We start from the raw sequence: 21532 nt of genomic DNA, 5'->3' as shown, positions 1-21532 counted from the left end.
AGACTTTAAAAGAACAACAGAAATTGTAACCTGGAAACTATAGACCCTAAAACACAACGTTGACCACTCAAATATAGATTTATGTTATTGCAAAATAGCTAGTAGCCAGCTGTTTTTTTTTTTTTGTTTGTTTTTTTTTTTTCTCAAAAGAGTGCAACTTTGGGAAGTAAAAGCTTTCTTTCAGTCTCAGCAGAGTTGAGGTTTACCAGGAGCTGGATGTATTTTTTCTGCACCAACCTGCTTGACAGTAGTTGTTTGGGCAAGCTGCTAGGCATTGTGGGAATGTGAAGTCTTGGCTGCTCTTTGCAGATACAGAACTCCAAGCTTTTATGCTCAAAACCCATCAAACTGGCCTCGTCAGGCTACTATCTCCTGGGACTCGCTTCTGCAGTACAGGAGGATTAAAGCTTTTTATGAAGCATTTTTGCTGCCCAAGATGTGTGCAGTAGCAGCTTGTGCCATTTTCCACAACAAAGGTAAACTTACTGTTGCTGCACTGGATGGCGAAAGCCGTAGTGGACCAGGATGGAATTTCTGCGTCCAATTTGGACAACTAATTGGACAACCAAAAGGAGGAGCCTTTGGTGTCCCCCTTCAATCCCCTTTTCTCAAGCCTATTGTTCATAATCCAGTTAATTATGCTCAGAAGTGTGGTACATTGGGCTGGATTGCATCCTATTATGAACTCTGGGATAAATGTTGCAATTAGAACTCATTTTGCTTATTTTAGCTTCAGGGTTAATGTAGGAGCTGTCAGTTAAATCACTGGTGTTGTATTGCAACCTCTAGTTTTAAATTCTTCAGTTTCTGCTAAGCAGAGAGTCCCTGCTGAAAGTTATAGTCAAAACTGGTCCACATGTAAGCTGTAACAGCATCTTCAAATTTAGCTCACAATCTGTGACAATTAAAAATCCCGTTGGCCTATGTGTGATAAATTGCATGTAGAAGAGGGCCATTTGTAACAGCCTTATCTTTGAGGCTGCTGTTAAGAAGACTGCATTATTCACTATCAGACAATGTTGGAAAAGAGTGGAAACCAAGCAAAGATTATGGCTTCAGATATGCTATCTCACACTGGGGTATATTTGCATGTCGCCTCCCCGAGGACATGCTTGAGTATGTGGTGCTAAATCTTTCAAACAGATCCAGAGACATCCCCCTGAAAATATTCTTCTACAAAAGATAATGTCTTGCTCTACAAAATAAATATAGATTTTATTTTTTCTGTGGTTTTTATGCAAACCTATTTAAAAACCAAACACACAAAACCCACAAAATAATTAAACAAAATTTGCTTGAATTGTTTTGATTATTGCAGCATCTATCGACTTTCCTTTTTGTCATTATTACTATTTTTCTAACAACAGTTTTTCTGATATGATGTGCTAATGTAGATGCAGTCTGCGGGGCTGATGTGCAGCTTATGAATGTGGAAGTTCTGCCATCCAGTGGTTTTCTATGAAAAATGCCTTCAGGAACTAAAGTGCTTGTTCCTGCCCGAGTCACAAAATGTGTTGCACCGTCAATGCAGTTTCGTTACGTTGCTTTGAATACATTGCTCATTCCCAATTTAGTAAGTGTGATTCTGTCATTTTTCTTATTATAGCGATTGATGTTAAATATATTTATGCCAGTTTACAGAAAAAGGGAACAATATTTCTAATTAGCTACGAGGCCAAAATGTCACGATGTTTAAGTGGCAGGTTGGTACTGTTGTAGCTAATAGCAATATTAGCTTGATATACGACAGATGCTAAATTGCTGTTGTCCTTCTTGAAAACATAAATAATGAATGAAACTGCTCCCATAAGATGACGGTATGTTGTTTGTAGGTATCGGATCCTTTTAACTTTAAGATATGGTAAAAGAGCAAACGTTATAGACCCTTCAAGTAACTGTTAAGCTAATGACCGGGAAAATTATTGACGCATTGTTTATTTAAAAAAAAAAAGAAGAAGAAAGAAAATAAATAATGCTTTACTGAGTTCATGTTAACGTTTGTGTCAAAACATTTTAGGCTATTTTTAGCTACCCCCAAAGAACTCTTGATTTCAGCATATTTTATCCATCTAACAGTAATGAAAGTTTAGTTCACATTGATCACATCCATACATCGTACTTTTTCGTGATCTGTCCAAATAATAATAATAATAATAATAAAGTTAATGTTGGCAAGTATTTTGTTTATACTTAATAAAGCTGGGAGTTTCATCTGTAATATAATCTAATATCTAATATAACTGTGCTCTTATGATGGACCTATCCATGGTACCCTGTCTCACGCCAGATAAAATTGTTGAGTCATCTGCCTGTATTGGTTTAATCTGGTATAACAAATGGACAGATGGATAGTAATACTGTGTCCTCATTATTTTAATGCTGTGTCTGCCTCCCACCTTTTCATCTAGCCAATGGACTAACATCAGCCAGCAGATATGCTGTTGAAAGATCTTCCCAGAGAGGCCCTGATGCGGCCATTGTCCAGGAATGAGGTACTGGGCATGTTGGTGAGGCTGACCATCTTTGGTGCAGCCACATACTACAGCATCAAATGGGTGGTAGAAGCAATGGACCCTACCTCTAAACAGAAAAGTCAAGCCAAGAAAAGGGTATGAAGTGGCTGAGCATTATTAAATACCATAAGCTTGAGTTAAATGTGCCTTGCACGCTATCATGTCTCTAATCCTCTTTTGCTTTCATTTGGGTTGTGTATCTCATCTTTCTAGGCAGAACAGCTGATGAAAAGGATAGGTGTTGAAGGGGTCAAACTAACAGAATATGAGATGAATATTGCATCTCACCTTGTTGATCCGCAGACTATGAAGGTAACCCTGAGACTATTTTACTAATTATCAAATACCTTGAAATTTTTATTTGCCCATTTTTATGATTGGTGATATATTTGAGATATAAATATCTGAGATATTTTTTCACTTTACTGTACCCTTTTTTGCAGGTGTCTTGGAGAGATATTGCAGGTTTGGATGAGGTCATATATGAGCTGCAAGACACAGTTATTCTGCCTTTTCAAAAGAGACATCTTTTACCTGAATCCAAACTCTTCCAGCCACCTAAAGGTACTTTAATATATAATTTACTCAAACCTAGAAATGCAATCCAATGTGCAGGCTAAAAAAGTCTTTAAAAAAGATTAGTTTTTAAAAGACCAATCTCTGAAAGTGCTGTCAGACGTGCCTTTCTACAGTTATTTTAACTGTGTGACAGTTATACAGCTTTTACGGTTGAAAAAGGAATAGTAAAAATAAAACTCTACCATATAGTTCTCTTTATGGTAAATATGGCACAATTATTCACTAATACACTCACCCATTAGCCAGGTGTCATTTTGTATTTATGTACAGACTCACTCAAACTCTCTAACTGTATTTCCCTCCCCTGTTGTTTAATAGTTTGCTTGTCTGGGACATTTTTGAGTGAGAGGGTGTTTATACAGACCGGCCAATGAGTGTGTGTTTGTGGACATGATAAGCATAAAAACAAAAGAGAATTACATCAAATTGCTATGTCCTTGTTTATTTTCAGTGTAGTTTCTGTGCCACACATGTATTTAGTTTTTGTTCACTAATGCAGAACCTTTCCACGTCTTTGTGGTTGTCGAATTTTGTGCTTTAGAACATAATCGTGGTATATTATGATAAGAAGCATTTTAATGTTCATATATATATATATATATATATATATATATATATATATATATATATATATATATATATATATATTGCTTTGTCCAATAAGTGGCCCACGCTTTGTCTTCTACCTCCTGAACAGCCTTACTACCAGACCTTTAACCTCATTGATAAGCCATCTAAATCCTTAAATCAGAGTCGCTCCTACAATACCTTAGTGTGTAAAAATGAATCATTCGACTGAAAAAATTAGCCAGACATCTTGAAGGTTAGTGACAACTAGAAGTAACTGTAATTATTCTGTGTGTCATTGAGTCATTCTTATTATTGTTAAAATCAGTCCAGTCAGTTATGATCCCATCTAGAACAGTGTGCAAAATAAAAAGTATCTGACCAGATTTTTCCACTTGGCAGCGTGACAGTGGAGGAGGAGGATGAGGATGATGAGGGGTACTTTGCTGTCAGTAGAGAGTTTACACTGTCTGACACAAAGCTTTCCACTAAGCTTCGGGATGAGTCAGCCTCCAAAATTAGCTGCTTTGGGAATCCAGCTCTGTTCCTAGACTTTAGGCATTGTTTATATCAAATAACTTTAAAAAACGATGCCTGTGGGAACAGTTAGTGAAGCCCAGCTTTCTGTTTGTACATATGCCAGAGAAGAACAAGAAAGAGAATCAGCGAATCCTAATTCATCTTTTGTCTTTACAGGTGTTTTATTGTTTGGTCCTCCGGGATGTGGGAAGACCATGATTGCCAAGGCAACAGCCAAAGCCTCAGGTTGCAAGTTTATTAACCTTCAGGCCTCCACTCTGACAGACATGTGGTATGGTGAATCCCAGAAGCTGACTGCTGCAGTCTTCTCTTTAGCTGTCAAAATTCAGCCTTGTATTGTCTTCATTGATGAAATTGGTGAGTTTCCCTCACAAGATGCACAACAATTGTGTTTATTTTGTAAGATTTTAGTTGACTACCATGTTATATTTATTTGTCTTAGTTTTATTTCTTTTAAGTTGTAATAATGGGAAACAACTGAAATGGTTTCTTTGATAAAGTCTTGTAATTACAGCAAATCATCTGAAAGAGGTGTGAGGGAGATTTTTCAGCTCATTGTTAAAGACTGTAAATCTAGGACAGGAATTTTTAAAGTCACACAATCTGAGTACTTTCTCAAACATAGCATAGCCAACAGAATTGTTGATATTTTGTCAAGTTTTCAGAACTGTGTTTAGCATTTATTATCTGCAATGGATATGCAATACAGCCAATTATATTCAGAAAGAACAAGTCTGAGTCAGCTGCTTGGTGAGCTGGCCAAATCAACCAGTGTGAGTTTTATGTACTTTCTCCTTTCATCCATTAATTTCTGTGTTTTCCTCTTGTGTGTAAGAGTCATTTCTGAGAAACCGCTCCAGCTTGGATCATGAGGCCACAGCCATGATGAAAGCCCAGTTCATGAGCCTGTGGGATGGACTTGACACCTCTTTAAGCACCCAGGTAGCACAAGCATGGCTCTTTTTCAAACTGTGATATACCTACCTGATTAAACACATTTGTAATGCCTCAGTTGGTGATTAATAAAATTTTAGGTGATGGTGATGGGAGCTACAAACAGGCCACAAGATGTGGATCCAGCTATTCTGCGCCGGATGCCAGCCACATTTCACGTTGGCCTTCCAGTAAGATGCATGCATGTACACTGGTTGCGTAGACTCAGTCTAAACAATAACTACAAAATAATCTCAGTTTATTTTACAGTATTGTGGAAGAATACCAGTAGTATTTGATTCAATGTTAACATGAATGAAAAATATACAATAAGCTCCTGCAACCTACTTCTGCTCAGTGCTAAAACCACTTATTTTTTAAATTGTCATGCCTTAGCATTTTAGTTTCCATATAACCAATTCCTTTCTTTCTATCTGCAGAACATGAGGCAGAGACAAGACATCCTGAAGCTGATTTTATCAGGAGAAAATGTAAGATGTTTTCTTCTCATTCTTGTCAACTGTGAACAATTTATTCTATTCACTGCTCAGTTTTGAGTCATTCTTAAGAGTCTTACCTGTATTTTCTCCTGTCAAATCACAATAAAATAAACTGCATCTCCCATTAGCCATTAGCTCTTGATTGGCAGCAACCAACACAGTCCAAAGACTAGTGACAGCTAAATTCTATGTAATTGTCTGATATTACGCATCTGTCTTTTCTTCACAGCTGAGTAATGCTATTAATCTGAGGGAGATTGCAGAGAAGACAGAAGGCTACTCTGGCAGCGACCTCAGAGAGCTTTGCCGCGATGCAGCCATGTACCGTGTCCGGGACTACGTCCGCAAGGAACAGATGAGGCAGATTGCACAGCAGCTACAGGACCGCCTAGAGGAGGACAAGTAGGCTCATTTTCACAAACAACATTTCACAGCCCCCGTTTGCACTGACAACATGCCCCAAATGGTCTGCAAGTTAACCAGTGTGAGATTTTGGTACCTACATTTTCACTCCCAAAAAAGCTTCCATTCTTTTCTATTATCTCTTCAAATGCTCAAGCTTTTAAAAAACTGTGTTTAGATTAGAGGATACATAAAGGTGAGGAAGGGCGTGTTCATGTTTTTTAGCACATTTCATACACAAAGAATCCTTTGTGCTTTACATCAAGTACATATGGAGGTAAAATACTTGGAATTAATCCATGATCTACAGTAATTAATTTTTCATTAATGTCTAATAGCACAAGGACTATTCAGCTCCACTGGGATGTGTTCATAAACCTTTTTCAGAGCTTGCAAAAATGTAATTCATCTGTATGAAGCTGTTTATTCAATCTTACTTGTGAAGTCTCTTTTTTTTAAGTCAGGGCAACATTAACTAAATGCGAGTCCTTTTAGTAACTCTCTCCATATCACACACTTCTCTGCGTCTATAAACCAGATGGATCTGTTTGACTTGAAAAACATTTGACAGCATATAAAAGGTTTTATAAAAATATCTGATCTGTGTAACCCATTCTCAGCTGTTGCTAAGCAACTCTTTAAAAATCACTGTTGGAGCAAGGCACTACTGCTGAGAAGAAAAGAATATCAATATATACCGTGTATAGTAAATACATTGCAACCAACTTATGTCAGAATTAGGAAGTCATACATGATTACATGTAAAGAAATGTGTACAAATATTTGCTAATGTTGTAGCATTTCCTGATAACATTAGGTACATCCCAAATTCATACCGTGTATTAAATCAGTAGTTTTAGAGTAAAATGGTGATCATTTATGACTAAACCAGTATCTCCCACAAAGCTATGCAAATTGTAGATTAACTTGAACCCAATCTTAAGCATTTAAACATAAAAAATAAGAAATTTGTTCACTGGGCAATGCAGATTTAAAGTCACAGTACGTTTTTTTAGATATTAATAAACAGTTATTAGATACGTTGAATGTGACCCAGCTAATCACCTGTTTGCATTATCTTTCACTCCTTGTTTGCAGGCCTGTGGATGAGGAGCTGTTGCGGCCGGTCACCCAGCTGGACCTCCTCTTCGGCTTGGACAAGATGAAGGAATCCAAACAGGCCACAGCCTGCATGTTAACCAGCGTGTCAGAGGTTCCTCTGGACTGACCACCACTGAAGGGACACGTTTTTTTCTCCTCTTTTATCAGTGTGTTCTGATTCTCCAAGCAGAGACTTGGCTAAATTATGAGAAGTACTATTGGAAAAGCCAGCAGACAACCGTTAATGTTCTTCAGCTAACAGAGTTTTTCTGAGCATGCTCATTTTCAACACAGCCCTGTTTGCATGAGTACAGGGATCCATACTGGCTGCTGACATGCTCCACTGGACAACTGTCAGGGTCTTGCTCAAGAGCACTGTCACTATTTGTTTCAAGGAGCCATTAAACTTAACAATTCATGATTGCACAAATTATGCAAACTGCTAAAAGATCTCATCCGCCAGCCAACAACTGACATACACATGATGAGGACCTGCGAGGTTGCGTGACTGAAGGGACTCTGGTAATCACTGCAAGTGTATGGACTGAATCATTTTGGGCATTTTAGAGGAAATGATTTGCCTAATCCCGCTGCTCCCAAATCTCCCATCATATTCTCTGCAACAGTTGGATGATACCAAACTTCTCTTTATCCAGTAATAGTTTAGCAAAAACTAACTGTTTAGGAACGTCACAAATCATTAAAAAAATCTGTGTATATAAAATACTCTCTTTAAACATAAGATTTAAATTTGTCTTCGCTCAGCTTCATTCCCACTTTATGCTCCTTCCTCTAGACCCGGTACTGAGAGTTGCTGTCTTCTCGCTGATGTAGTGCTTGTACTTCTTAAACATTTAATGTCATCAGTATTTTTTCTCTGGGGCTGAAAAGCACTCGTTTTTTTTTCGTTTTTTTTTGGTAGCTTCTTTTGGGGGGCTGATGTAAGGTTGTAAATCTGCATACAGTACTAAATGTGTAAAATTGCTGCTCCCGAGGAGCATTATGTCAGAATGTTTTTTTTGAAAATACAACATATAGCTGGTAAATGTTTGTTATTAGACCTAAAGACTTATTAGCAGAAAAGCACAGCACATCAGGCCAAATTAAACATTTAATATCAGACCTGTTATTGTAATATTAACAAATTCTAATGAAAAAAGTAGTGCTTTGTGGTGGAATGTAGACCGTTTTATAAGCAAGCAAAACTTAAGTTCAGATGTTGTGCTGCAGTGCAGTTATTTTTAGAGGTATAAGCAGATGCAGATGTATTGTCATGTGCAAAGAAGGTTTCCACTTGAAACACGGTCAGAAAAATGCATGCCGTGGGCAGCAGTACAACAGACCTTTAAATCTTTTCATTTAAGTAATGGCTATTAATTACTGAATAGCTGTAAAGAAAAATGCTTACCTGGCTTATCACTACACAGTAAAAACGACATTTTAGGGGAGACTTTATGTTAAGACTTTGAAAAGAAACAGCTAATATGTCCTCATGTGAAAATGTGCCAGTGTTTTTAATCAGAAGTTGCTGTCATTTTCATTTATCATTGTCATTGAAACCCATAGTTTTACTGTCAGTGTTTCACTGATGAACTTTTCATGCATCAATCAAAAGCTGACAGCAATTGTCCTCACTGCAGCACACGTCGGCTCATTTTGAGCAAGCATGCCTTTCAAATCCATATGCTTTCAATCAGCTGTCGGTCAGGAGTTGTGGTGACTTGTTTTTTTATTTTATTATTTTTATTATTTTAAAATCCTCCCTGTTGTATGAAAATCCTGATTGTGTGAGATGTACTAGCAGCATGCACCCGTTTGTCCCCCATGTTCGTCATCCACCATGTAGTGGCACTGTTGCTTCAGTATCACTAAGAGGCAGTCGTTACAAATTGCTTTTATTTAGAGCCTTTTTATTGGATTATGTTGAAAAACAGAGAACCCGCATACTGGGTCGTTTCTCTTTTATTGGTTTATCCATTGATGTTTAGACATCGGTTGCTCTTCATTAAAGAACCTCAGGTGATTGTTAAAGGTCAGAATGTTGCTATTTAATCTAATGCTGCTTTCAGGTCTGTGTTACCTTTCTTGGAGGAAGGTAACGCATGTGTAAATGTTCTCTACTAATGCAATATCACTCTTAAGGTCCCTCATCAGTAGTGTGGCATTGAAATGTTGCGTACTGTGTGTGTGTTTAACAGGAAATATAAAATATCTACTGTATTTATTAAATTACATCAAACAAAAATTGCTCTTATTTTTAACTAACTTAGCTGTTTCAGCATGGACTACAACCTGTTTTTTTTTGTCCCTTTGTTAGCCTGACAACCTCATATTTGCTAATATAAAGTCCTCCTGATTTCAGGCGCGATAGTTTTAATGCTCAAGTTAATGTAAATTATTGAAATGGATATCTCACTTATGGCTTATTATAGCACAAGATCAGATAATATAATCACAGTATGTAAAGAACAATAAAATCAGTCAAATTCTTCCCTCTTTATTGTAAATCTAGTCTCATATTTTTGTTAATGAATTGCAGTAAAAAGAGTCTAAACATAAAATGTGTTCAAAAGTAAACAAATGATACAGGGAGAAACATTTGCTGTCAGTCCAATGCCAGCTGAACTAAAATGACTTGAAATATTCTGTTATCGGTGGTGTTGTTATTTTATTGTCGTCACAGTTGTTGTCGGTGTGAGTGTGTTGTAACACTTCTAACCCAAATGTTAATTTTAGCGGTTGTCTTGTCACCAAATGAGAATGGTTGATTGTGTTGTTCTCATTTAGTTTGGATCTGTGAATATGGGTTTTGTTGGGCGTCTGAATCTTCAGAAACTGTTAATTCTACAGTTTCTGCAGTCACTCTCTGCCCACTTAAGGGATGCGTTAATTAGTCATAATTAGCTTCATTCACTTGCTGTTTGCTGCAGCTCTATAGCTGCTTTCTAACAAAAACATGGCATCACAGGTCTATGCCTTTTAGGAATTACTGATAGCTAAATAAATTTGAAATTGTGGTTTGGCTATTAAAAGTTGCAAAATCTGAACACACTACGATGCAGAAACATGTTGCTATGAATTATGAAAAGGGAAAAGAGAAAAACTGGCAGGAATTTCTGTATTTTCATGGCATATTACAATAATGATACTGGCTCATCTCCTGGTGTAAGCTGCTCATGGCTGCTGTCCAAGATCAGGATATGCTGCTTGCTCTCTCTCTCTGATTCGCTGTTCTTTTTCAGACTAAACCATAACTACGTCTGAACGACCCCATTTAACCTGTCATTCATATCAGTGCCTGACAAAGCCTTAATAAGGAGAGAGGCCTTCATCTTTTTTTAGCCATGCAATCAACACATGGTTGCTCCTTAGGTTGGTTCATACTGTAGTACCTTTATAAATACAGGATGGGACAAATTAAAAATCCTAATTCCTAATCTTTTCTGTGGCGGTAATGTGAGGCTCCCCTGTGAGGTTTACATTTATTAATTTTTTTGTTTTGAATTAAATATCTCAAGCATTACTGGATGGTTTGCTTTGAAACTTGGTGCAGATCATGTTTGCCTCGAGGTCCCCTGAAGAAAATTTCTAAAAATGTTTGTAGCCCTCTTTTACGTTTATACAAGCATAGTTATTGACACTTTCTTCTATCTAAGTTTACTCTGTGATTTCTTATGAAGTTCATGTTGTCATTCTAGAACTAAAGTGCAGTAAAACATTAACCCAGCATGGTGCTAAAACGCCATGTTGACATTATCTTTTAGTTCAAACCCCATGAAGCCTCACGGAACAACTCATACTTTTAGTCATGAGCCATTTATTGAGACTGTATTTAAGTCACCAGAGTGAAATATTTCTAGAAAATGAAAAGGGGAGGGGCTTTAGTTTAAAGCAAACCATTTCCACTCCCTAACAAAGTAGATTTAATGCCTAAACTTACCTGGTGAGCAAAAAAAAAAAAAAAACAGAAAAAGAAACAACAATGCCCCAAAACAAAGCTCATTAGAGATTCCAACTACTTTTTTCAATGTGAAATTATGTGTAAAAGCAATGAACCTAGGTTTGACTAGCTTTAGGTTCTGGGAGACATGCAGTCCAGACCTTTCACCAAGAGAAAAGTGCATCATGAAACAAAAAGTATCCAACAACAAAGGCTGCTACAATCCTGATGTGTTACATTTCTCTACACAAACTCCAGCAACTCGTCTTCACACTTTCCAGATGTTTACAGTTACTGCAAGAGAAGATATTAGGACAATAATTTAAAAAAAAAAAAAATCACTGTTTCAACTTTTATGAGATGTTTCAGCATCTGATTTTTTTTATTTTTTTATGTTCTACTGGGAATAAAATATGAGTTTATGAAATTTTCAAATAATTAAATTTTTTTTATCTACATTTTATAGTGTCACAACTTTTTGGGAAATGTACAAATTTCTTAAATGTCTTTGTAAAATTTGTTGCCTAAAATTAGGAAATGGATTGTGTACCAACCTGGAAACCAAGCAATGTTCTTATTTATTTTATTCTTATTTACTGGGGAACTGTGAAATCTATCTATGAAAACATTTCTGAAGGAATTTGTGTTACATTCTCTCTTTTTTTTTTTTTTTTTCAGTGAAATATACTCTGTATAAAAGTTACATTAACATTTCGTTGAACCTGTCTACAGATATGTATGAGTGTGGGTATACAGCTTATCTAGTGAATGGTGGATGGGAGTGGATTCAGAAGCTGTTTACTCCACAGAAACAAACTGTTTACCTAAACACAAGAAATGGCTTCAGTGAATTGACCTTTCACTTCTCTCCTCGCCAGCTGAAGACACACACACCAGAATATGAGATGACTGAGAAAAACTGTCTTTACTTTTACATGGCATAGTGGTGTCTAGCACAGGATAAATACATGCCCATTCATTTTATAGAAGTCCAAAATCTGTGTGCTTTAGGAATTGGTGTATTTTTAATAAGTTAAAAAACACAGATGAATGTTTACATGGTTATTGCTGCCTGTGATATACACAGCAGGTACCATGATATTAATACTTCAGTCTTTAATGAAACTGTGTCTGAAATGTTTTCCTCCTACTGAGTTTTCAGCTCGGTTGTGTGTTTGAGACTAGATTCAGAATCATTAATTAGTCATTCACAAAGCTGTTGATGAGTTATTCATGAAGAGGGAGTCAAAGTGAAAGTCTCCATTCCAGCTCTTTTCAATCAGAGGACAGCTCCCAGTCAATAAACACGGTGGAAAAGAGCTCTCCCCCGCAGCACAGCTGGCTGGAGATGTCAAAGACTTCCCACGGAGAGGAGAACTCAGATAGATTTACTTTGTCTGTCAGTACAGCTGCTCACAGAGCTGTACTGATGGTGTCAACCTTTTTTCCATCAGAGAAGAGTGTGTATAATGGCCTCACTCTGCGACTGTCCTCTGAAAGCTTCACGGCCATTGGACATGATCGAGCGAGCCCAGAGAAATCAGTGGCAGCTGTTATCTTTGCTGCATTTCTCAGCAGGATATCCTATTGCCTGCTGATGCTTGGGGTTTTATTGCTGGAGTGGATAACTCACAAAGCCATATTGCATAAGCATACTGTGTGAATAGCAGAGCAGCTCCACAGTAGCAAAAAGGATTCAAAAGATCCTTGAAATACGTCACACAGGAGGGCACTGTCGATTTTTGGTTAACTATTTGAGCCCTGTGTCTATTTTTTGGGCCTCTGCTTGAAAATTGGATACCCATATTTAAATGGGTATATCTCTGCAGCTGGAAGGTCTGTTTGCTTACTTTTGGAGCCATAGTAAAGGAAACACTTGCAAAATGTGTTAAGATGTGTAAATATCAGTGTATGCGTTACTGGGGAAGCCACAAGTTAAAAAATGGTTAAGGCTTGCCTAAAAAACTGTAGAATTATTCCTTTAGAATGATGCAGCTGTAGCTCTGTACCTCTATTAAATCGTTGTACAATATGTGAACATTATATCTGCAAAGACCAACTCTGATAGAGTGAAGCACAAGAAGATTCAAGTTTTTAATGCAGACAGTTCAGGCAAGGTTTGGCAACATCTGTTTCAAAATGCCCACAATTGGGGGTCCTAAAATTTAAAATTAAAAGTTCTTTTCATCTAATTTCAATGTTTTTTTTTATATAAAGCAACTGATTAGCTACCTTCAAACCATTAAAGCTAATATGAGAGGGAAGATGTACAATATGAAAAATCTGTCTCCTAATTTCTTTTTTCTCACACCTCACAACGCTGGTCTTCATGATTGCTGCTTGTCAAGCCAACCAATCTGATCCCCACTTGTTAAAACATTCTTCTGTTCTATCATTTCCCCTCCAGGCTGAGTTCTACCTTACTTCCATCATCTCCCCCAATGCAAGAAGCCTCATCTGAGTATCTACCACTTCTTATCCTGTCACCTTCCTTTGTTCATATCATTAGTAAGTTTATACATCACAGTCGAATCACCGAACAAATTGTTCAAAAGTCAACTCAGGTTTCCTTGTATCATTTTAGTTGATCAGTCCTCATTAAAATTCAGCCCATTTCCCAAAAAAACAGTTGCAGTCATGTTGTGGCTGGGAAGGTCTTTATAGTCATCAGTTTTTATCTGGTGTGTTAATCTTCTGGAATGGCATCGTTATTTAAATTCATGGTGCAAAAATTGCACTTTCTAAATAATCTATAGACTTTACAAATAGCTAAGCTTTTTTCCAGTTTCTTAAAAATCCAAACATCTTTCAGACTTTCAAATTTAGATTTGATGGAGTACTGTAAAACATGTCAATCTCTCATATGCTTTTGTTTTTACCAGATAGGTAAAAATACTCCTACTTTTCTCTCATGTTGAAATGTAAACCTTGTGCTGGCTTAGTGTAGAATCTGCTGCACAACTTTGGTCAACCTACTTTTAACCATACCTTAAGTTGGTTAAAAACACATTACTTACAGTACTTATCGAGGTCATTGACCAGTTTATGGTGCATTTAAACATGCGCTACAGAAATTTAGCAGTTTCCTTAGTGATGCAGCTCCTACCGATGTCTATTTCAGCGTCTACGTTGCATCCTGCCTGTACAGTGAGCCCTCTCTTCAGCCAGTAAAAAACTGTCTTATCTTGACTCTTGTCATATCTACATTGCCAGCAGTATATGATATGGTTCCATCTTGCATATTCCTCCAAGAGTGTGATTCTTCTGATTTAGTACATATTGTGCATATCAAAAGTGTTACGATCATATTAAATCTTTCTTTTAAGAAAACAAGTAACTGATTGGATCATATTATGTGGTGTCCATGTGTTTTTATGCAACAAAACATTTCATTTGGAATATAATCAGATGGATTATAGTTGGACAGAAGAAGAACTTGTCCATGTAAGCATAACAAGTGTAATTCCACTTTTAAATGTTAAAACAGGGTTTCCATTTTATCTGTGAATCATCAAACTTATGTCCATTTTTATTCTTTTGTTCTTACAATGCAGACTTAACGTATTGCCAGTACAGATGCAATAACTAACTGAAGATTTGCCAAGTATCTTTTCAAACAGCCTTTTAAAAGTTGCAATAAACCAAAGTATATTCAGTATTTATTGCTTATATATATATATATATATATAACATTTCTATAAAGTGCATGTGTGGAAGAAATTTGAATTATTATGCCTTATTGCTTCATATATTCACTTCATTAAGGGTTCATTCATCCCATTATTTCTTTCATTATTTATCCATACATTCATTCATTCATTGTTTTTATATTACACTTTTTACATTGTACATTTTTACTCATAATGCTTTAATTCACTTTTAAGGTTTATTTTCTTCATATAAATGCTCTGTTAAAAGTTCACTACAAGGGTAAGATGACCTTTATCTGGTCCTTCCTCAAACCCCTAATCAGACTGGATCTGGTGGAAACAACTGTGTGAGGTTGCTTTGATGCCAGTCCTGGGAGTTGTGTGTCCTCCTAAAGTCTTCCAGAACAGAAATGTATAACTATTGTTTTTCCTTTTGCCTCCCCAGAGTCTCTTCTGACTTCATGCAAGTTAGAACGACCACTCATTATTTGCAAGCAATTTGTCTTTGTTAATTTTCCCTTTAATAAATTTTGTTATACTTTTACTCATTCCAGACTCTTGGTATTTTTTCTGCAACACATGATAGTCATAGTATATTGTGTGTTTTTTAAAAGCAAGTTTGAAATTTTGTGACATTTACAACCTTTTTCACTTTATTGCCTGAGAGTAAGATAAAATGACCGATACGACTCCAATTTCAGCAGTAGATTTTAGAGAAAATCTTAGCTTGAAATGGAGATATAGGTTCTGTGGTGGAAAATTGTCTTTTTTTTCTTCCTCTTAGGATGATTGACTTTGGATAGAATCAAGCTAGCCAACCCCAACCCCTAAGTGCACCTCTTATCTCCAGACTTTATGCTCTGTGAAATAAATATTTAGAGAGAATAATAGTGCCCATTCTGAGCAATGAAATAAATTAATTAATTTACCACATACTGATTTCATTAAATAAAATATGCTTGCTTTATGGCTAAACTATGTAAATATTTATAATCACATAGTTTTTCAGTATCATGGTCCATAATTCTACATGCAGCTGCACATGTTAATACTGATCATGTCAAGCTTGTAAAAAATTTAAAACGCTGAATATGAGAACAGTGTTTCAAATCCTCTTTCAACTCTTTAGAGCACACACTGCGTGAGTCTCTTACAGTATGTCTGTTTCTAATGGGTGAAGAGGTTTGGCTGACATTAACCTCCCAGAGTGATCTCTGCTGGAGCTGGCTCTAGAAGAGAGATGGTGATGGCGCTGAATTTCATTATTTTAAAGAGCCACTGACATAATCACAACCAGCCTCCCTCACCCTTAACTGTGATGCTGAAAAGCAGCGGCAACAAAAAGTGCTATTCATGTGACATGATGGCAAAAATGATTCCACAAAACAGCTGAAGTTTATGCACATATTGCACTTTTTGACCCTAATGGTTTTTTTTAGACATTATTACAAAAAATATAAAAGAAGAGTCACGAACATGAACATTAACAGGATACTGAAAGATATAAAAACAGAAATCTGGAGTGTATATTCAGTCCATTTCTGTTTTAGTAAAAATTGTTTGTGTTGATTCAGATCTTATTATATTGTTTGTAAAATCAAAACAGAATTATATTACACTGTTATTAGAAATAAAGCTTCATGTTTTCTTCTAGCTGCAGACAGTAAAAAAAAAAAGCTCTTAAGCATAACAATTTATGATAAGACTTCAATTGATTCAGTTTCTATACCAGCTTATTCCAGTGCAGGGTTGCAGGGGTCTGGAACCTATCCCAGGAGCTACTGGGCGAGAGCAGGGTACACCCTGGACAAGTCACCAGTCCACCACAAAACATAGACAGAGAGACACAAACAGTCACTAATGTTTACTCTTAGGAAGAATTTAGCGACACCAATTAACCTAATATGTATGTCTTTGGATTGTGCAGGAAGCTGGAGTACCTGAAGAGAACCTATGCATGCATGGGGAAATCATGCTAACTAACAGTTTCACAGCTTTTAGGCAAAACAAAGACTAAAAAGTGAAATTCTACTTAATGGGTGAGCTTAATTGGAATAGTCTCGGAACCAAGCTGAGAAACAGCTTGGTAATTATGGTGCTTGGTGGTACTTTGAGCTGCAAATTGCTCGTCATGGTCGCTCCATCCCTTTGACGTTTTGTCGGACAGCCTCTTTCTGCTCAAACTTTGAAGCATGTTGGATTTGCAGTAATGCCTCTGCTGGTGTTTCTGGTTGATAAACACCAGATGTGGCTTCGCTTATTAAGGTGTGACCGCAGATGAAAAACATTAAACAGTTTCAGCTCAGGCCAACAGTCTCTTTATGCCAGACATCATGTCAGAGAGTGAAATTAGAGTTTAATGGGACCTCTGGAATAAAAAAATTGAGCTGCCTTTGCATGGATAAGCAGATTCTTCTCTTTTCATTTTTTCTTTTCATAATTTTCTTCCTTTGATGTTGTGATACAGAAGATTAAAGTAAAAAGAACTACTCTTGAGCTCTTATCGTTTTTTCCTTTTTCCACGTCATTGCTTCACACCTAAGTAAAGGAAAGGTCAGTTCAGAGGAGAGGCTGCTCTGTTAATAGGTGTAATTGGAGTGTCTGAGTGCAGCAGCACACCAGATGAAAGGTAATCACAAGGTGTTTGGTCTGTCTGAGGAGGTGTTAAGAGAAGGGTTCAATTCTTACTGCTGCTGTTATTGAACACTTATTCCCAGACCTATAGCAGTTCAAAACCAGAGGTATAACTCATCTTTTCTATCTGTAAAATTGATGTGTTTGCAATTTTCAGTCAGGTATTAAGTCAAAAGAATAGTGCATTGAAAGCCTTACTTATAATCTGATACATGTAACTCCATGTCAGAGAAAAAGTTGTTACGGTATAGAAAATGCAAGCCACCAGTGGTAAAACCTGAGTGATGTCATGTTTTGTCTTATTAGCATCTTCAGTTTTATTGATATAGATCAAATTTTGCTTTTACAAACAGCAGCACATGTCTACAGAGACTAGGATAGTAAAGTGTTGGTGTAGACTTTCATTTATCCTTCATGGTGATCCATGAATTGCGACTCCACAGGTCAACTCTAACTTGGGAAGGAGTGGACGTTAAGTTATATCAAAGATCTGGGAAGTTTCTGAAATTTAATCTTCTGCAACCACACATCTGTCATTATTTGCTTCACAAAGAATGAAATGTTTTATGGATTTCAGATGGAACTCGTCACCCAAGGACGGTGTCTTCTTTGAAGCTTCTAAACTTCTGTTTTCCTTAACTGATAAGCAACCCCCTCTCACAGGCAATTTTAATTGGAAACAGACCATCTGGACATCGACCAAGAGTTGTTGTTTTTATACATTCCAAAAGGGTAATGAAGTAATTTAAGGTCTCTCTGATCCCATCACAGAAAAAGACTTTCTTTGTTTGAAGAAAAGAGTAAAAGATTTGTTTTTTATTATTCTAAAATGCTCATTTAAATTTCATTTATGTATGTGTGTGTTTATTTTGATAGTGCATGCATACAATCATTACCATTTTGTACAAGGTTTAATCAACAAGCTTGATTAATTTGATCTGAAACTTTATTAACATGCATTTATCTTTTTAAGGTTTAACCTTCTTACTATTTTATTGTGTGATTATTGTCCTTTACAATGTGTCATTGATGATTTTAATAATGTTCAATTTAAGGCTTTCATAACTTGGACATACTGATATTTTCACAAAATGTTAATTTGGGACTCTTTACAAAATTGTCAGAGTTAAGCACTGAACCAGCCCACGTCTGTTATCTGAGCTGACCACCAAAGTCCTGATTGCTCATTGGTCAGAATGGCCCCACATTCTTCTATGGGGCTGTTCCCACATCAACTTTCTTAAACTTAGAACAAAGAAATTAGTTTTAGACTTCTGATGATTTTCCCGGGACAACAAGGCCTTTCAGACCCTGCACAACCGTCTTTGTACAGACCCTGAATGGACTTACAGTGGCCACAGAACTGCTAAAGAAGCAGAAAAAGATTGTGGCTGCATTCAAGATGTGTGATCGATTTTGTTCTTTTTGGACTGATTAACTCTGTTTAGTTCATGCCCTCTTCAGTTTATGCTTCTATTTTTAGTTATGTTTTTATTTACTGGATTTTTAATATTGATCCTAAATTTTGATCTTTAGTTTTGATAACTGGTTAACTCAGGCTGATAAACGCTTCAGAACCAGTTATCCAAAGCTGGACTCTTGATCTTGTGCCATACCACCGCAAGCCATTCACTGTCCACCATCTGTGACACCACCAACCCAGCCGCCTGAGAGTCCACCTCAGCAGAACTTCTTGATCCAAACCTTCAGACCACCACGTGACAAATCTGGTCCTCTTGGGAGTCCACCGGGATCCGAACCACCAATATCAACTTCTTAATGTGCCCGGGAGAGTCACCACTATGGTAGTAAGTCGGCTCGATCCAAACAGAATCGGACAAGTCCTGCTGGGATCAATTATCTGCTTGTCTGCCAAGGAATGGTTGGTGTGTCGTCCAGATTGGTTTTAGTGAAATAATAAATAACTTTTGTTTAATTTCTTGCACACACATTTTATTCACTCTTCCACAGATTACATTGGTCTGAAATAAACACCATATTCTGCATTGCACAATGTTTGATTCATTTTCTATTTAAATCCTCTGTGAATATTTTCTTTTCAGATTTATGCATGAATAGACTAGCAATAAATATTTCATATTTACCCTAAACTGGTCTGGTTATTGTGAATTCCTCCTTTGAGTCATGTTATGGGTCCCTTCGAATTACGAATTCACGTTATTAGTGTCTAGAGACTGATAGACTGATTGATTTGACTAGCTTGAATTATTAAATTTTTTCAATTATTTAAATTAAAGGCAAAGGCAAATTTATTTGTATAGCACATTTCATGGACAAGACAATTCAAAGTGCTCTACATAAATCATTACAGCAGGGTGCAGAAAGCAATACAAGTGCATTAAAAAATTAAAAATAAATAAATAAATAAATAAAAATGAAAAGAAATGCAATTAGTGAAATAAAAGCAGAAGGAATATGCTAAAATAAAATAGATGAAATGCAAGAAATAAAGTTAAAGACAATATTAAAACATGATTCCAGCTTAAAAGAACCAGATGTAGATTTTGACTTCTAAATAAAAGCTATTGAAATGCAGCAGAGAACAGGTGGGTCTTTAACCTGGATTTTAAATAAACTGAGTGTTTCAGCTGATCTGAGGCTTTCTGGGAGTTTGTTCCAGACATGTGGAGCATAGAAGCTGAATGCAGCTTCTCCATGTCTGGTTCTGACTCTGGGAACTGATAAGAAACTGCATCCAGATGACCTGAGGGTTCTGGCAGGTTCATAATGGGTCAAGAGGTCACTGACGTATTTTGGTCCTAAACCATTCAGAGCTTTATAGACCAGCAGCAGAACTTTAAAGTTTATTCTCTGACGAACAGGCAGCCAGTGTAAAGACCTCAGAGCTGGACTGATGTGGTCCACTTTCTTGGTCTTAGTGAGGACTCGAGCAGCAGAGTTCTGAATCAGCTGCAGGTGTCTAATTGATTTTTGAGGTAGGACCTGTAAAAATACTGTTACAATAATCAAGCCGACTAAAGATGAATGCATGGACTAGTTTTTCCAGGTCCTGCTGAGACATCAGATCTTTTACCCTTGATATATTCTTAAGGTGATAGTAGGCTGACTTTGTAATTCCCTTAATGTGTTTTTCAAAGTTAAGATCTGAATCCATCAATACACCCAGATTTCTGGCCTGGTTGCTGGTTTTTAGGTATATAGACTGAAGCTCTGTGGTGACCTTTAATCGTTTCTCTTTCGCGCCAAAGACAATCACCTCAGTTTTGTTTTTGTTTAAATGAAGAAAATGTAGACACATCCACTCATTAATCTCCTCAATGCATTTACCGAGAGCCTGTATGGGGCCTCGGTCTCCTGGTGACATTGTAATATATATCTGTGTGTCATCTGCATAGCTATGGTTACTAATTTTTTTTTTCAATATGACCTGTGCCAGTCGGAGCATGTAGATGTTAAACAGAAGAGGCCCCAGGATGGAACCTTGGGGAACTCCACATGTAATTTTTGTCTGCTCAGATGTAAAATTACCTATTGATATAAAGTACTTTCTATTCTCTAAATAAGATTTAAACCTGTGTGGCACAGTGCCAGAGAGGCCCACCCAGTTCTCCAGTCGTTTAAGTAATATATTGTGGTCGCCTGTATCAAATGCAGCACTGAGGTCCAGTAAGACTAAGACTGATATTTTTCCATCATCTGTATTGAAACATATGTCATTAATGACTTTGGTCAGAGCAGTCTGAGTGCTGTGGTGCTGTCTAAAACCTGACTGGAAGACATCGTAGCAGTTGTTTTGTGTTAAAAAGTCGTTTAGTTGATGAAAAACAGCTTTTTCGATGATCTTACTTAGAAAATGAAGATTTGAGATCGGCCTGTGGTTGCTCATTTGTGTCTTGTCTAGATTGTCCCTTTTTAGCAGGGGTTTGATTACAGCTGTTTTTAAAAGTTCTGAGAAGATGCCTGAAATTAAGGACAGGTTCACAATCTGTAACAGATCTGGCTCCAGAGTCTTTGAGACCTTTTTGAAGAAACCTGTGGGCAGGATGTCCAAGCAGCAAGAGGAGAAGTTCAGCTGACATAAGATTTCGCCCTGATCTTTGCTGTTAATGGGATTAAACTGTGTCATGGTGCTTAAACTGGTTTTCAATGGACACAGTATGTCTGTTGAACCTGCTGTTGATGAAAAAACTG

The 21532-nt window shown here is 36.9% G+C and overlaps 1 protein-coding gene across 3 annotated transcripts; it reads left to right on the top strand.

The window, feature by feature from the left end:
* The first annotated feature begins 366 nt into the window (after positions 1-366).
* Positions 367-9778, top strand: atad1a (ATPase family AAA domain containing 1a). 3 transcript variants are annotated; one of them, XM_042000264.1, is made up of 10 exons: positions 367-476; positions 2409-2609; positions 2727-2825; positions 2957-3077; positions 4356-4556; positions 5035-5141; positions 5234-5323; positions 5573-5623; positions 5862-6034; positions 7133-9778. In XM_042000264.1, the coding sequence occupies exons 2-10, from the start codon at positions 2436-2438 to the stop codon at positions 7260-7262; spliced, it is 1146 nt and encodes a 381-aa protein (XP_041856198.1). In that variant the 5' UTR covers positions 367-476; positions 2409-2435; the 3' UTR covers positions 7263-9778. The 3 variants fall into 3 exon arrangements, with proteins under 3 accessions (XP_041856198.1, XP_041856200.1, XP_041856201.1); XM_042000266.1 differs by lacking the exon at positions 367-476 and adding an exon at positions 1499-1573; XM_042000267.1 differs by lacking the exon at positions 367-476 and adding an exon at positions 2230-2295.
* The last annotated feature ends 11754 nt before the right edge of the window (positions 9779-21532 follow it).

Source organism: Melanotaenia boesemani, chromosome 11 (assembly GCF_017639745.1).
Source record: "Melanotaenia boesemani isolate fMelBoe1 chromosome 11, fMelBoe1.pri, whole genome shotgun sequence".
Lineage (NCBI taxonomy): Eukaryota > Metazoa > Chordata > Actinopteri > Atheriniformes > Melanotaeniidae > Melanotaenia > Melanotaenia boesemani.
Note: the sequence above shows the minus strand (reverse complement) of the source record. Positions and strands in the feature narration are given on the sequence as shown.

What these genes read in the sequence shown, in the direction of transcription:
- atad1a (XM_042000264.1), top strand. Translation starts at nt 2,436, where the DNA reads ATGCTGTTGAAAGATCTTCCCAGAGAGGCCCTGATGCGGCCATTGTCC. An exon ending in AAAGTCAAGCCAAGAAAAGG is followed by an intron (nt 2,610 to 2,726) that starts GTATGAAGTGGC and finishes TCATCTTTCTAG; the next exon opens with GCAGAACAGCTGATGAAAAG. An exon ending in TTGATCCGCAGACTATGAAG is followed by an intron (nt 2,826 to 2,956) that starts GTAACCCTGAGA and finishes CCTTTTTTGCAG; the next exon opens with GTGTCTTGGAGAGATATTGC.